General features: G+C 35.7%; 1 protein-coding gene across 2 annotated transcripts in view; it reads left to right on the plus strand.

Annotated features, from left to right (window-relative positions):
• The window catches only part of ME2 (malic enzyme 2), a 59,256-nt gene that overhangs the window by 30,698 nt on the left and 14,160 nt on the right, over positions 1-14,398 (plus strand). The window contains exons 8-13 of one of the 2 annotated variants that reach the window (XM_030867946.3): positions 761-870; positions 966-1,063; positions 1,359-1,472; positions 4,305-4,419; positions 7,070-7,212; positions 12,917-13,019. In XM_030867946.3, the coding sequence (XP_030723806.2) occupies positions 761-870; positions 966-1,063; positions 1,359-1,472; positions 4,305-4,419; positions 7,070-7,212; positions 12,917-13,019 (683 nt within the window). The remainder of the gene's footprint in view (positions 1-760; positions 871-965; positions 1,064-1,358; positions 1,473-4,304; positions 4,420-7,069; positions 7,213-12,916; positions 13,020-14,398) is intronic. The other variant, XR_004041978.3, reaches the window with a different exon arrangement.

The following is a 14,398-nucleotide window of genomic DNA, read 5'->3' on the forward strand; positions in this document are numbered from 1 at the left end:
CTTCTCTAGCCTTCAGTGATTCTAGATCAGATACGGAATAAAGTCCCCATTCCCTAATTTTGCATTCATCGTTCTCCGTTATCTGGCTCCAACCTACCTTAACCAACTTCTCCCTTATACTTTCATATAGACCCTGAAATGTATAGCCAGACTGTTGAAAATTCAGGGTCAGCAAAATACACCTTGTTTTTCTTTCCACCGCTTTACTTTTTGTTGTTCTTTCAGGACCCAAATAAAGTCCCACCTCCTTTTCAAGCCTTCCCTTACTCCACCCCACCAAGATGATTGATATCTTTTTCTGAATGCCAGTCAACTCATACAGCAATTATTCTTTAACCTCTTATTTAATATATACTTTTCTGTGTTGCTGTTTAACTATGAATGTAATGAAAATTCACATATCAAATATATACTTTTTGAGACTCAGAGACAAAATCTCTTGCTTTTTAGGAAGTTACTTGTGCTTACATGCGCTGGACACCCTCCTAGGCACTTGGTAATAGTTTATGCAGATTAATATCCCATAGGTCCATCATAGTGCTACATTCATTTTAAGAACCCCATACATTTTTCTGAATGAGTAATAGATTTTTCTACATTTTGAGTTCTAGTCTTTCACAGACTCTGAAAATTGCCAGATGGCCTTAAACGAACTAACTTTGTACATTATTTTAAAATGTGATCATAAGGACTATTAGACAGGAAAGCTGTTTAAAAGTGGTATTGTCAACACAACTATCATGGGCTTTGCTGTTTTTAGATATGGACAGAACACACTTATTCAGTTTGAAGACTTTGGAAATCATAATGCATTCAGGTTCTTGAGAAAATATCGAGAAAAATACTGTACCTTCAATGATGATATTCAAGGTAAAGCAAAAGAAAACCTTAGGTTTTTGATTCCTACTTAAAATTTTTTTTAATGTGCCTACTTTTTACTTTACAATGTTTTACTTGTCTTACAGGGACGGCTGCAGTTGCTCTAGCCGGTCTGCTTGCAGCCCAAAAAGTCATTGGTAAACCGATCTCAGAACACAGAATCTTATTTCTTGGAGCAGGAGAGGTAAAGTTCCTATAAGCTTTTAGGATTGAAAACCAACACTCTCCTTTAGAATTGGAAAATGGGGTATAATGAACTTATAATTTTGTTGAGATAGAGGGTGTGAATTCAAGATCAGTGTTGTGAATAGGTAATTTAAAATGTTTGGAAAGAATATCACAAAGAATCAAGCTTTGTGTGCTTTGTAAGGGAAGAATAGGCCCAGTATTCCTCATAACATAATTCTCATAAATAAAGTAATTTAGTATTGCATCATACTCTAGTCCTTGTTTTTTAAAATTTATGTTTTGTTGCACAGGCTGCTCTTGGAATTGCAAATCTTATAGTTATGGCTATGGTGGAAAATGGCCTCTCAGAAGAAGAGGCGCAAAAGAAAATCTGGATGGTTGACAAATTTGGTTTATTATTTAAGGTAAGGTACTTAAAATTTGGAGAAGCAAAAGAATGTTGTTATAGTGATATGTTTAGGTTTTTTTCATATTCAAATCATAATCTCTGTGTTGGCACCAGACTTATTCTTTCTTGCTTTATTCTCTGACTCTTGACCCGTCTAAAACCTAGTGGGTTTTCATAGGAATTCAGAAGTTTCTAATTAAATCATTAGCAGGACATCTGATATTTGAGCAGAAATTCTTTAACCCTTTGGAGATCATAATCTCTTGTAGCAATCTCATGGAAATCTAAGGACCTTTTCCCCAGAAAAAAGGCACATATTCCTAAGGTCAAATGATGGATAATAAAGAGTTTTATCCCAGATCAACTTGGTATCCTTTGGACCTACCTGCCTTCCTATCATTGATTGCCATTTTTAGTAGCTTAAGAAATGCCTTATATCTTATACTGCGTAACACATTGAAATGTAGGTAAACTGTCTCATAGTTGAACTTATCCAGTACACAATGCTGTTGTATTTTTGCCATATATATTGATATAGAGGTTACTTGTCATCTACACCTTTGGGCAAGCTTATGCTAGTGTACTTTGCTCCAGTTCTGAAATCTTTTCTTAATTAGTACCAGTATTTTATTAGTACAAAAAATAAAATGAAAAATTAAAGTATGTGAATGAAAAATCTTGAATGCTTAAATTATAACTAATTTTTTTAAGTGTTTAAAAATGTACCAGACATTGTGATAAGACTTTACAGGTATTATCTCATTTAAAGTTTTTTTAAAAAGTCTCATTTGATCTTATCAAAAATTCAGTGAAATTTTACAAATGAGGGAAAGAAGTTTAAAAAGGTCAGCTCACTTTTCCAAGATCATCACCTTATAAGTGATGGAGGTAGGATTCACACCCAGGTAGCCTGACTGTGAATCCTATGCTCTTAATCATTCAACTGTGCTGCCTCCCAAAGCTGTAACTGCCATATTTGCTTGTATGTAAGATACAAGGATTACAAGACATTGTACTTGGAAGGCTATTGGGAGGTGTATCTGTTTTTACTAGTACACAATTATGTTGGTGTTTCTTTTTGGGATGTTGGTTTTTATAAATGTTTTGTGATTCTTTATCATATTTGTAATGAGTCGAGTTTAGAATGAATACAAGTGAGAAGAAACCCTGGGCATCTGCAAGTTCAGGGTATATTTTTCTTTTAAGATGAGTTTTAGGCTTCGTATCTCTCCTGAGGACCCAAAACACTGCCCTCCTTTCTGAGATTTTGAGAGTTTCCTGTTGAAGCCCTCATGGAAGAGCTGTGGTCTTCCTGGGAGCAGGCATGTGAAACCACTGTTCTGAGAACTTGGATCTGTTGAGGCTGTATTTCACTCATTTAATTACTTCCCAACCAAGTGATGATGGTGTGCTACTTTTCCCAGCCCCTGCTGGTCCTTACCTGGGGTTATTCTGAAGTTCTGATGGAAAAAGTCACCGTTGCATGGGAGGTCTTCTCTTTTAACAAAATAAGGATTTCTCAGCCTGGTTGGTTTTTGCATTCCACATGTTTTTGTCTGCTTTACATTGTTGAGAAATTCTTCATTGTTCTAGTGTGTCAGTGGTATATCTCCTGCCCTTGTGACACTACTAAGGAGTTAATTTTTACAGTTTTTGACCTGGGATTTGGTGAGGAAAGTATGTTCCTTCATTCAGCTATCTTGAACCAAAATTCCCCTTTCCTCTTGTTTCTGAACTTTTGGTAGTGTAAGTCCATGATGTCTATCTGAAATTCTGAAATCCTAAAAACTCTGAAATCCCTGAGTTTTTCTTCAAATTCATTTGGTTATAAATCTGACAGACCTGAACTTACCTACTAACTTTGGTAGCAAGACCAAAGAGGGTATTTCTTTTTTTTTTTTTTTTTTAATAAATTTATTTATTCATTTTTGGCTGTGTTGGGTCTTCGTTTCTGTGCGAGGGCTTTCTCTAGTTGTGGCAAGCGGGGGCCACTCTTCATCGCAGTGCGCGGGCTTCTCACTGTCGTGGCCTCTCTTGCTGCGGAGCACAGGCTCCAGACGCACAGGCTCAGTAGTTGTGGCTCACGAGCCCAGTTGCTCTGTGGCATGTGGGATCTTCCCGGACCAGGGCTCGAACCCGTGTCCGCTGCATTGGCAGGCAGACTCTCAACCACTGCGCCACCAGGGAAGCCCCAAAGAGGGTATTTCTAATCTTCACCTTTTGTACTTGGTGTGACTATTCATAAGTTCTGTTCAGTTGTGGAGAGCCCATTGTGAGGGTATTTGTGATATATTATCATAAGACAGTTCTAAAATATGAAATTCTGAATTTTAAAACACAGCTAGCCCAGATAAGGGATTGTGGGCCTTTGTGCCCTATTGGATTTAGGAGGACTTCACAGAGTAAATGAGTTTCTGAGAGGGATTAGTAAGTTTCTGGTTATAATGGAATTTGATTTGTATTTTATATTTGGGTTTATGAGCAATATGAAGATAGAATTGGAAGATATGGGTTAAAAAGAAAGGTACATTGGGCTTCCCTGGTGGCGCAGTGGTTGAGAGTCCGCCTGCCGATGCAGGGGACACAGGTTCGTGTCCCACATGCCGCGGAACAGCTGGGCCCGTGAGCCATGGCTGCTGAGCCTGCGCGTCCGGAGCCTGTGCTCTGCAACAGGAGAGGCCACAACAGTGAGAGGCCCGTGTACCGCAAATAAAAATTTAAAAAAAAAGGTACATGAAAATGAAAAGATATTCTTATTGTAGAAACAATATGTGACTTATAATGATGTCTTTTCAATTAATCCTTAATAAGCAATTACTAAAAAACTGTATTTTATCTAAAAATTCAGGGGCGGAAAGCTACAATAGACAGTCATCAGGAACCATTTGCTCACTTAGCCCCAGAGAGCGTACCTGATACTTTTGAAGATGCAGTAAATATACTTAAGCCTTCAGCTATAATTGGTAAGTAAAGTTGTTGTCAAGTCATTCTGTTACTTACCTGTGTAATGCCAGTCATAACTTCCATGCAGGATTACTCAAAATGAAATGACAGATTTTACCTAGCTTTCAGCATATATAATGTTTTCTATGATAGCTTTTTTTAAATTGAAGTATATCTGATGTGCAATATCATATAAGTGACAGGTGTAAATGTAGTGATTCACAATTTTTAAAGGTTATACTCTATTTATGGTTATTATAAAATATTGGCTATGTTCCCTGTGTTGTAGGTGGTAGCTTTTAGATACAGTGTGTAAAGTTTTGTTAATGGATGTTGCTTGTACTTTTAACTTCTAGAAGCTGTGTGATTGAGCATGCTTTGCTTTTAGAGTTGGTATGACTGGTGGGCTCAAAACCTGAAAAAGACCAGTGTTATTTGACAGACCAAGAAAATCCTATGCAGAGTTAAAGATTTTCACTGGCAACAAAGCTGTAAGCCTTTGGTATGTTTTAAGAGTCAGGCGTTGCATAGCTGACATCAGACTATGCAACATGGCATTAAGTTCAGAGCAGAAAATGTAAAAGTCTTTAAAAGAGGGACTATTTCATTTCCTATATAGCTGTAAGATTTGAAGCTATAATTTTTCTTGTAATTTTGCCAATTTCTTGGAGGAGCTCTGTGAAATGTTAAATAGTAAACTTACTGTTTTAAGTCTCAAACAGTCTTTATGGTTAGGAAAAGGATGTCTGTATTAGCTTCTTCACTGATTAGAACTCATAATTTTTTAGAGTGAGAAGTAATCTTAAAGATTGCAAGTGTGTCTGTCTCAAAACTCAGTATGGAAACCTAAGAATCTGTCCATTGACTCAGTCCCTGGAGGGTCAAGGAAACAAAAAGAAAAAAATGTTTAATTCTTTTAGAACTCATGGATTCCTAAGACTATGTCCACATACCTCCACATGGGGAAACACTGAGTAGAAGTTCCTTTTTTACATGAGAAAAACAAGCACAGAGATGTTAAGCAACTTGCCCAAGATTTGTGAATATTTCATATAGCCAGTAGTGACCAAGCAAGCACTAAAACTTTGGTCTCCAGATCAGTATTTTTCTCTATTACATATCAGTTTATAAAATGGAATTTAAAATTTCTTTGACTGTTGAATGTAAGTCTTATTGGATGAACTGTGTAAGCACTCAGCCGAGGCGTTGCTTGGTCATCCCCAGATTCCCACCATGGGCTAAGTATTCTTCCTTCATGCCGTGCTTCTGTGCACTGCATGCTGAGCACCTGTTACAGGTTTTCTGGTTTTCTGTTTACTCTGTTGTTTTTTCTCTCAACTATAAGCTGCCTGCATTATGCTCATTTTTATATCCTAATGGCCTAATACAGTGTCTCAGACATTGTAGGGGCTTATTAAAAGGTCATTAAACTGAACTCTATCAAGAAAGTGGATTGTGGGGCTTCCCTGGTGGCGCAGTAGTTGAGAGTCCGCCTGCTGATGCAGGGGACACGGGTTCATGCCCCGGTCTGGGAAGATCCCACATGCCGCGGAGCGGCTGGGCCCATGAGCCATGGCCGCTGGGCCTGCGCGTCCGGAGCCTGTGCTCCGCAACGGGAGAGGCCACAACAGTGAGAGGCCCGCGTACCGCAAAAAAAAAAAAAAAAAAAGTAGATTGCTTTAGTCAAGAAGATCTTTTATCACTTCTGAACTCCTATTATTTTATAATGAATACCACAGAGTTTAACAAGTTAACATTTGAGGTGCAAGTTTTTAATTAAAACAATTTTTTTAATTGTGGTAAAATACACATAACATAAAATTTGCCATAACCATTTATAAGTGTACAGTGAGGTAGTGTTAAGTGCATTCACATTGTTGTGCAATCAATCTCCAGAACTCTTTTACCTTGTAAAACTGAAGCTCTCTGTGCACCTGAAACTATCACAACATTGTTAATCAGCTATACTCCAATATAAAATAAAAAGTTAAAGGGAAAAAAAAAGCTGAAGCTCTGTGCCTATTAGACCAGTGGTCCCCAACATTTTTACCACTAGGAACCGGTTTCATGGAAGATAATTTTTCCACAGACCAGGGAGGGGGATGGTTTTGGGATGATTCAAGCATATTACATTTATTGTGCACTTTATTTCTATTATATTACATTGTAATATATAATGAAATAATTATACAGCTCACCGTAATGCTGACAGGAGGCAAAGCTCAGGTGGTAATGCGAGCAGTGGGGAACGGCTGTAAGTGCAGATGAAGCTTCGCTCCCTCACCCGCCGCTCACCTCCTGATGTGCGGCCTGGTTCCTAACAGGCCACAGACTGGTACCAGTCCATGGCCCCGGGGTTGGGGACCCCTGTGTTAGACAACAACTACGTGATGGAGGTAGTCTTATACTCTTTTTATTGCCCACAATTTACTATATCTGGGGTAGACAATAAATATTTAAGTGAAAATTTTTAACATTTTATTGTTTCTCTTTTCAGATTTAAGATTGGAATTATCTCAGCAATGCCAAATCTTATCTTTGTAATGGGATAAGCACAGGTCTTATCTTTACCTGTGCTTTTGTTGTGTTGTTATAGAAATACTATTGATGAGAAGGCTATGTTTTACTTGTAATGAAGTTCCTTTTTTATCCCCCCTTATTTTATTACAGGAGTTGCAGGAGCTGGCCGACTTTTCACTCCTGGTGTAATCAAAGCCATGGCTGATATCAATGAGAGGCCTGTAATATTTGCATTAAGTAATCCTACAGCACAAGCTGAGTGCACAGCTGAAGAAGCATATACACTTACAGAGGTATTAATAATAGTATGAATTGGTTATGTCTATTATTTTCCCTCTTTTAGCCTATTAGTTATACATTCTTGAATAATTCTTTTTATGGTTGCTCTAGAGATTACAGCATGTATCCATGGATCGTCAAATTCTGATGTAAATTATTGCTTGTATCAATTCTGGAAAGCAGTTACTTTATATATCCATTTTAATACCCTCAGGCCTTTTGTGCTATTGTTGTGCATTTTAATTCTCTCTATATTTTAAATCCCCAAAGACATTCTTTTTGTTTCAAACAAAAATTATTCATTTAGATTTACCTACATTTTAATATTTTCTATTGCCATTGTGTCCTTCATGCATACCTGTGCTTCTATCTAGGATTATTTCTTCTACCAGAAGAACTTACTTTAAGTGTGGGTCTGATGAATTCTCTTGATAATTTCTTTATTTTGCCTTCATTTTGAAGGATATTGTTTCACTCTGCATGTAAGTCAGAGTTGGTAGATACTTTATTTCAGAACTTTGAATGTATCGTTCTTTTGTTTTCTGACTTCTGTTTTCTTTTTGATAGACCATTTTGTCTTTGGTTTTAAGCAGTTTTTCTACTATGGACTTAGGTGTGGTTTTCTTTGTATTTATTCCACCTGAGGACTGTAGAGCTCCTGAATCTGTGGCTTAATGTCTTTTTGGACACATTCTGTCTCTTCTCTTGTAGGACTCCAGTTACGTGAATGTCAAGACTTTTTCACCATATCTAATATGTCTCTTACACTATTTTCTATGTATACCATCCTGTTTGTTCTCTGTGTTTCAATCCTGTGATTTTCTTTGGACTTATCTTCCAGTTTGCATATTCTCTTTTCAGCTGTGCTAAATCCGTTGTTAGGTTCTTAATTTTATTGTATTTTTCACTTGTGGAATTTTATTTCATTCTTTCCATAATTCATTAATTTAGCGTCACAGACTTAAAATCACGTATTATAGAAATAATCAATTTATAAATACTACTTTCTTGCCCTCACATGTCATGAAATAATTGTTTTTACCCTCTTCACATGTATCTTCACCATCATAGGGCCATTCTTTTGAGTCATGTGACAGCTCCCTGGAACAAATTTTTACTTTCATCTAAATTGTTTAAAATTTAGCTCTTTTGAATTCTTTGACACTGCCACTGGGTTATATCCCAGGTAAAAGTATCTGCTTGTATACTGTTAGGACAGTTCTTTTTCCCTTACTGTTCTATAGAGATATATTTGTAATCTCCACAATGTAATCACTTCCTGTATTGTTCTTGCAAGTGATCTTTAAGTGACTCTAGGAAGTGATTTTTTTCTTTTAAGTTGGTTACAATGTTGTGTTAGTTTCAGGTATATAGCAAAGTGATTCGGTTATATACTTTTTCATTTTTTTGTATTTGTTTTCATTATAGGTTATTACAAGATGTAGAATATAATTCCCTGTGCTATACAGTAATCTTTGTTGTTTAGGAAGTGATTTTTAAAGCCTTGTTTACAGTGATATATAGGAGTAGTAATTGTTAGGTCATACCCTTGAGAAAAATTAATAAATTTTATAAATGTTTTTGTCTCTATTAAAAGTATTTTATTATGGAAAATTTCAAGCATATACAAAAGTAGAAAGAACAGTATAATTAACTCCCATGTACCAATACCCTGCTTCAAAAGTGATCAGCTTATTGCCAATCTTGTTTCTTCTACATCTTACTCACCTTAGAGTTTGAAGCCAGTCTCAGACATATCATTTTATTATAAATATTATAGTATATCTCTCAAAAGTTAAGGATTCTTTTAAAAATATAATCACAGTATTATCACACCTCACAATTTTAACAATATTTTTTAATTACTTATTTGATTCTTTTGTATAGCTTTCAGTTCTCTGCTAAAATTTTGTCTTGTCATTTAATTTCTTGAATATATGAATCATAATTAAGGTTAATGTCTGATAGTAACAAATATCTCACTCTCTGTGAGTCCATTTCTATTATCTGTCTTTCTTCTTGGTTATCCAGTTCTTGTCTTTTTGTAAACCTAGTTTTACTTCTGTCTTTCACTTCCTTATTGAGTGCTAGGTAGTGTGGATGAAGGATAGTAGCAATAATTTGAGGCTCGGAATGAAGTTACCTTCCTCCATAGCAGCTTTGCCGTTCCTTTTGGAGGCTGTTAGTCTGGGGCAGCTCCATGTAATTCAGCAGGATGTGGTCCATGGGAGGCCTCATCTGTTTCCACAGTTTACGGTTTCTCTTGGGTATGAATCAAAAACCTTGGGGTATTTTTTTTTTTTTTTTTTTGTGGTATGCGGCCCTCTCACTGTTGTGGCCTCTCCCGTTGCGGAGCACAGGCTCCGGACGCGCAGGCTCAGCGGCCATGGCTCACGGGCCCAGCCGCTCCGCGGCATGTGAGATCTTCCCGGACTGGGGCACGAACCCGTGTCCCCTGCATCGGCAGGCAGACTCTCAACCACTGCACCATCAGGGAAGCCCAACCCTGGGGTATTTATCAGCACCCCTCACCCGTAGTGGTCTCTGAAGTATACTTTTTCTCTCTCTGTCATCATGAGACTCCTGACAACTTCAGTGCTCAGGCACTCAGCCACAGATTTTCCTTTTGAAATCACTCACCTGAAGGAGGAAAGCTTCAAATGCTGGGCCCAAATACCTTGCTTTCCTCTTTTTTTGGATATTGACTGTCTCCACTCCAAGCTCTCCCTATCTTGGTAGCACTCCCACTTCCTTAAAACATATTTTTAATATATTTTATCCAGTTTTTCTCATTGTTACCAGAGGGAGAATTGGTGTGAAACAACCTAGAAGACTGTTGCCAAAGTAGAACTCTCAGAACTTTCTGAACTTAATATTCACGCTCTTGATATATTTAGCATTGTTTTTTTCTCATTGTTACAAATTGTATTTTGACACATATATTCTCTCAAAATTCCTTTTGTTTCTATATTGCCACTTTGTGTTAGTCAAAATAAATTTGTTTGACTAGTGGCTTCCAACAGTTATAATAATTACTGAAACTTCTAATAATTATTGAAATCTTTTCTTTTGAACTCATCCACAAAGTCAGCATACAGATATATTAAAAAAAAAATCAGTCTCTTTAGTATACTGTCTTACTTCTTTACCAAAGAGTTGTATTACTATTAGCTTGATTGCTCATCCTCTTCACCTGTCTTTACTACTTAAAACTAATGGTTATTGCCCCCCAAATTAAATCTTAGTCTTACACAAAGACTAGTTGATAAATATACTCCATGTATTATGGGTCTTGGCATTTCCAAAATATAAAAAATTTAAATGTTTTGGGCAGTAGTAGTATATCAGTAGAAGACTTCAAACATTTAAGAATTTTATTTTTTGAATAAATGTTATTGTAATAGATGTACACCGTTTGAATGAATAAAAATTCCTCAAGGAAACCAGTTTGACACACTGTATCAGTTCTGAGATGCAAATTTTCTCACAATTTTTATAACTTTGAAATTGTGTTATCTCTTAAAAATGGTAAAAAAGCATTGTGTCATAGTTTAATTTTACATAATTTTTTTCTTAGTGTTACATAAAATAATGGCATAAATGTATGTATTTGTAGTTACTGCTAAAATTTTAAGTGTCCTTTTGTTTTTGGTGGAGGGATGTCTCAGTGCTAGTCTAACACCCTCTGCTGCTTAGGGAGAAAAGTGCGTTTAAAAAAAAAGTGTTTTTATATTTTAATGGCCAGTTGCTCAAAGAACAAAGAATAGGCTAACCTGGACTTCAGAATGAGAATACTGTTATCATTAAGGTCTTGCCACATTTAAGCTATAGGTTGATTATGAAAGAAGAAGAATTAAAAGAAAAAAAGATGGCCTGTTGTGACCACCTAGAGGGGTGGATTAGGGAGGGGGACACAAGAGGGGGAGGATATGGGGATATATGTATACATACATATAGATGATTCACTTTGTTATACAGCAGAAACTAATACAACATTGTAAAGCAATTATACTCCAATAAAGATGTTAAAAAAAAATGGCCTGGAGAAGGTGAACTGCTGTTGAATCTTGCCATTCTAGAGAAGATGCCCAAGATCTTTCTAAATCTCCAAATTTACTGACATGAGGATATAACATTTTCCCCATAAAGAGCTATATTGCATAATCCACTTTATAAATCTATTAAAATTAATGGTGGCACAAAAATAATCTATATTATTATATACATTGTGGTAACTCGTATGGCATTAACCATGATCTTCAAAGAAACAAAATTTTTGTCACAAATAAAGCTAGGCTTAGAACAGGTAGAGAATGGTAGTAACTATCTGTAGAAAATTCTATAGCTTTCTGGAGTTGTAGGTCCAAGACACTCACCTGGGCCCACCACTGGCACAGTTGACTTGCTTCTACACATAAACCTGAGATCATTTTGAAATTGAAAGTATGTCTTGTAAAAGTAATAATTACTACACATGGTAGATCTTCAGGTTGTCCAAAGGGTCAAATTCTTGAGTGCTAAATCCACTAATGCCAAGGGTCTACTATATTTCAAAGAATAATCACTCTTGCTATAATACACATCAGTAGATGTAGGGAAAAGATAAAGTATTATCTAAACACTTAAAATAACTCTGTCAAATGTTTAGGTGTCATGTCATTTTGTGCATCCTACTGTGTGGAGATAGTTCAGCTTTCTGTGAATCACCTTTTAACTTCATCTAAGTAGCTGTTTAAACATGACTTCCTTTAGTTATACCTCAAGTATTCCAAGATAAGTTATCCTGTTTGAAAACTATTGTTTTCTTGCCTTTTTTTTTTTTGGTCAGGTAGGGGTGCGACAGATGGAATTTGTGGGGGAAAATTATATATAAAGGATTTATAAATTAACCTTCAGGTACTTTTCAATTCCATGGGCACCAAATTCTCTTAGAAATACTGAAGGTGCTAGTAAAATGTATTATATGCTGTTATAGAGCACAGTACTAAAATTGGTGGATACAACAAATTTGGAGACTTCCTTTTCTTTAACAAGACAACATGCCATGTTTTTCTGGAGTGACTGTGGTTATACCATATGCCTGTTCTATAAACTTCCTATCTAGGGGGCATTGTAGCATAATAGAAAACCATGGGTTTTAGAATTATAAAAATCTGGATTCAAGATTAACTGCTATAGTTATGATGTGTGACTTTTTACAAAGTACTTGGAAATATTTAAGCCTTTGATTTCTGAGATTTTTTAAAAATATATATTAGTGAAATGGAGATGATAATCTCATAAGCCTTCTATGTGGGCTAAATTAACTGAGTTAACACATTTAAAGCACCTGGTACAGAGCCAGAAACAGCAGATGTACAGTAAATGGTAGCAGTTTAATTTTTGATGTTTTCCCCTCATTCACAGATGTTTATAGCAGTCTTTATTATTAGGGATGATATTTTTTTGCCGTCTACATTTGTTAAGTTTTAAAGCAAATAGAAGTGTCAGGTTTTAAAGAATTTATTAATGGACTTTTTCAACTTTGAATGCTTGCTATGCATAAAACAAACCTTATTCTAATAAGGATTTGAATGAGAGGATTATGTTTTATAGTAAATTATGCCTATTTTGCAAGTAGTATATTGGTCTACTACAGGGTTTAATTTTGTTTTAATTCACCTCAATTTTCTAGTCCACATAAAGTAACAAAATTGAGGTTATTTCATTTCTCAACAGGGAAGGTGTTTGTTTGCCAGTGGCAGTCCATTTGAGCCAGTGAAACTCAGTGATGGGCAAGTCTTTATACCAGGTCAAGGAAACAATGTATATATTTTTCCAGGTAAATGCCACCATTATTTATGTTATAGAGTAATCATTAATAATTACATTAAAATTCCTTATGAAATTCTTTAGAATTTAAGATTTAAAAAACAATGGTATTTACAGGATTTTGCTATGAATGTACAGGAAAACTCAAGGAATTCAGCAAATCCAACTTGCTCTATTTCCCCTAAAAATTTATTTATTCATACCGTTCATTAAATTTGTTTTTATTATAGAAATAAAGTAGTACATGGTTCATAAAAATGCAAAAGGAACAGAATGTTAAAAAATTATTTAACCTATCTCCCCTTGGTACCTCCTTATCATACTTATCAGCTATAACCACTGTGGTTTCCTTTGAGTTTTTCTGATGGTTACCATCATGACTGGCACACTTCTCCCTTATCTTGATTCTTCCAACTCTAGACTGTATGTGTGAACTTCCAACTGTGAAATCTAAGTAATAGTCCACACGTAATACCTAATACCTCCTAATACCTTGCTTTCTCTCTGTACCTGTCAATTTCTATTACTACTTTTAGTTTTCCTGGTAGTTACCTTTATCTCTGTATAATAAAGAGCTTTTGTAAGCAATTTAAGACAGTTTTTATTAGCTTGCCATAGTAAAAATGAAAAAAAAAATCTGGTGTTTAGCTTTCTTATCTCTTCTTATTTTATCTCTCAACTATGGTTGTTATTTCTACATTGCAGAGAAATTTTTGAAACTTACATTGTGTTCTGTTGTTTTCCATGTTTTGTCTCTGGATTGATTCTGAAATTACATGATTATATGTTACTCATGTCTAAACAAGAGTGTGGTTTGATAAATACAGTAGAACCTGCAATTCTAGATCAACAAAACTTTTGACACTCAAAGTCTTTTAAGTGTCAAGTATAATGAATCCTCCTCTAATTTCTTGCCAGCTTCCTTCATTTCATCCTGATCCTGCCCCACAGCAAATCATTTCTGTGGTGCTTCTCTCTTGCCCATGTACACTCTTCCTCTTTGTGTTGGTCTCATTTTTCTGGAATACATCTTTGAATAAGTTTTTTTATGAAGCATGGATGAAAACTGAGTTTTTATGTATCTGAAAATGTCTTTATTTTGTTCTCTCACTTGATGGTTTGGTTGGGTAGAGATTTGTAGATTCAAAGTCATTTTTGTCAGACCTTTGGAAACATTTCTCCATCACTTCCAGTGGCCAGGGTTGCTGATGAGAAATCTGGTGTCAATGAGATTCTCATTCCTTTATACCTACTAGCTTTGTCTCCCTAAAAATGTTTCAGTGTTTTCTTTATCTTTAGATCTCTGAAATATTAGTGGGATGCATCCAGGTTTGGGCTTTATTTCCATCATGCATGTCTGCAGGTGGACCGATTCACTATATTTTCTTT

Source organism: Globicephala melas, chromosome 13, assembly GCF_963455315.2.
Source record: "Globicephala melas chromosome 13, mGloMel1.2, whole genome shotgun sequence".
In the NCBI taxonomy this organism is placed as follows: domain Eukaryota; kingdom Metazoa; phylum Chordata; class Mammalia; order Artiodactyla; family Delphinidae; genus Globicephala; species Globicephala melas.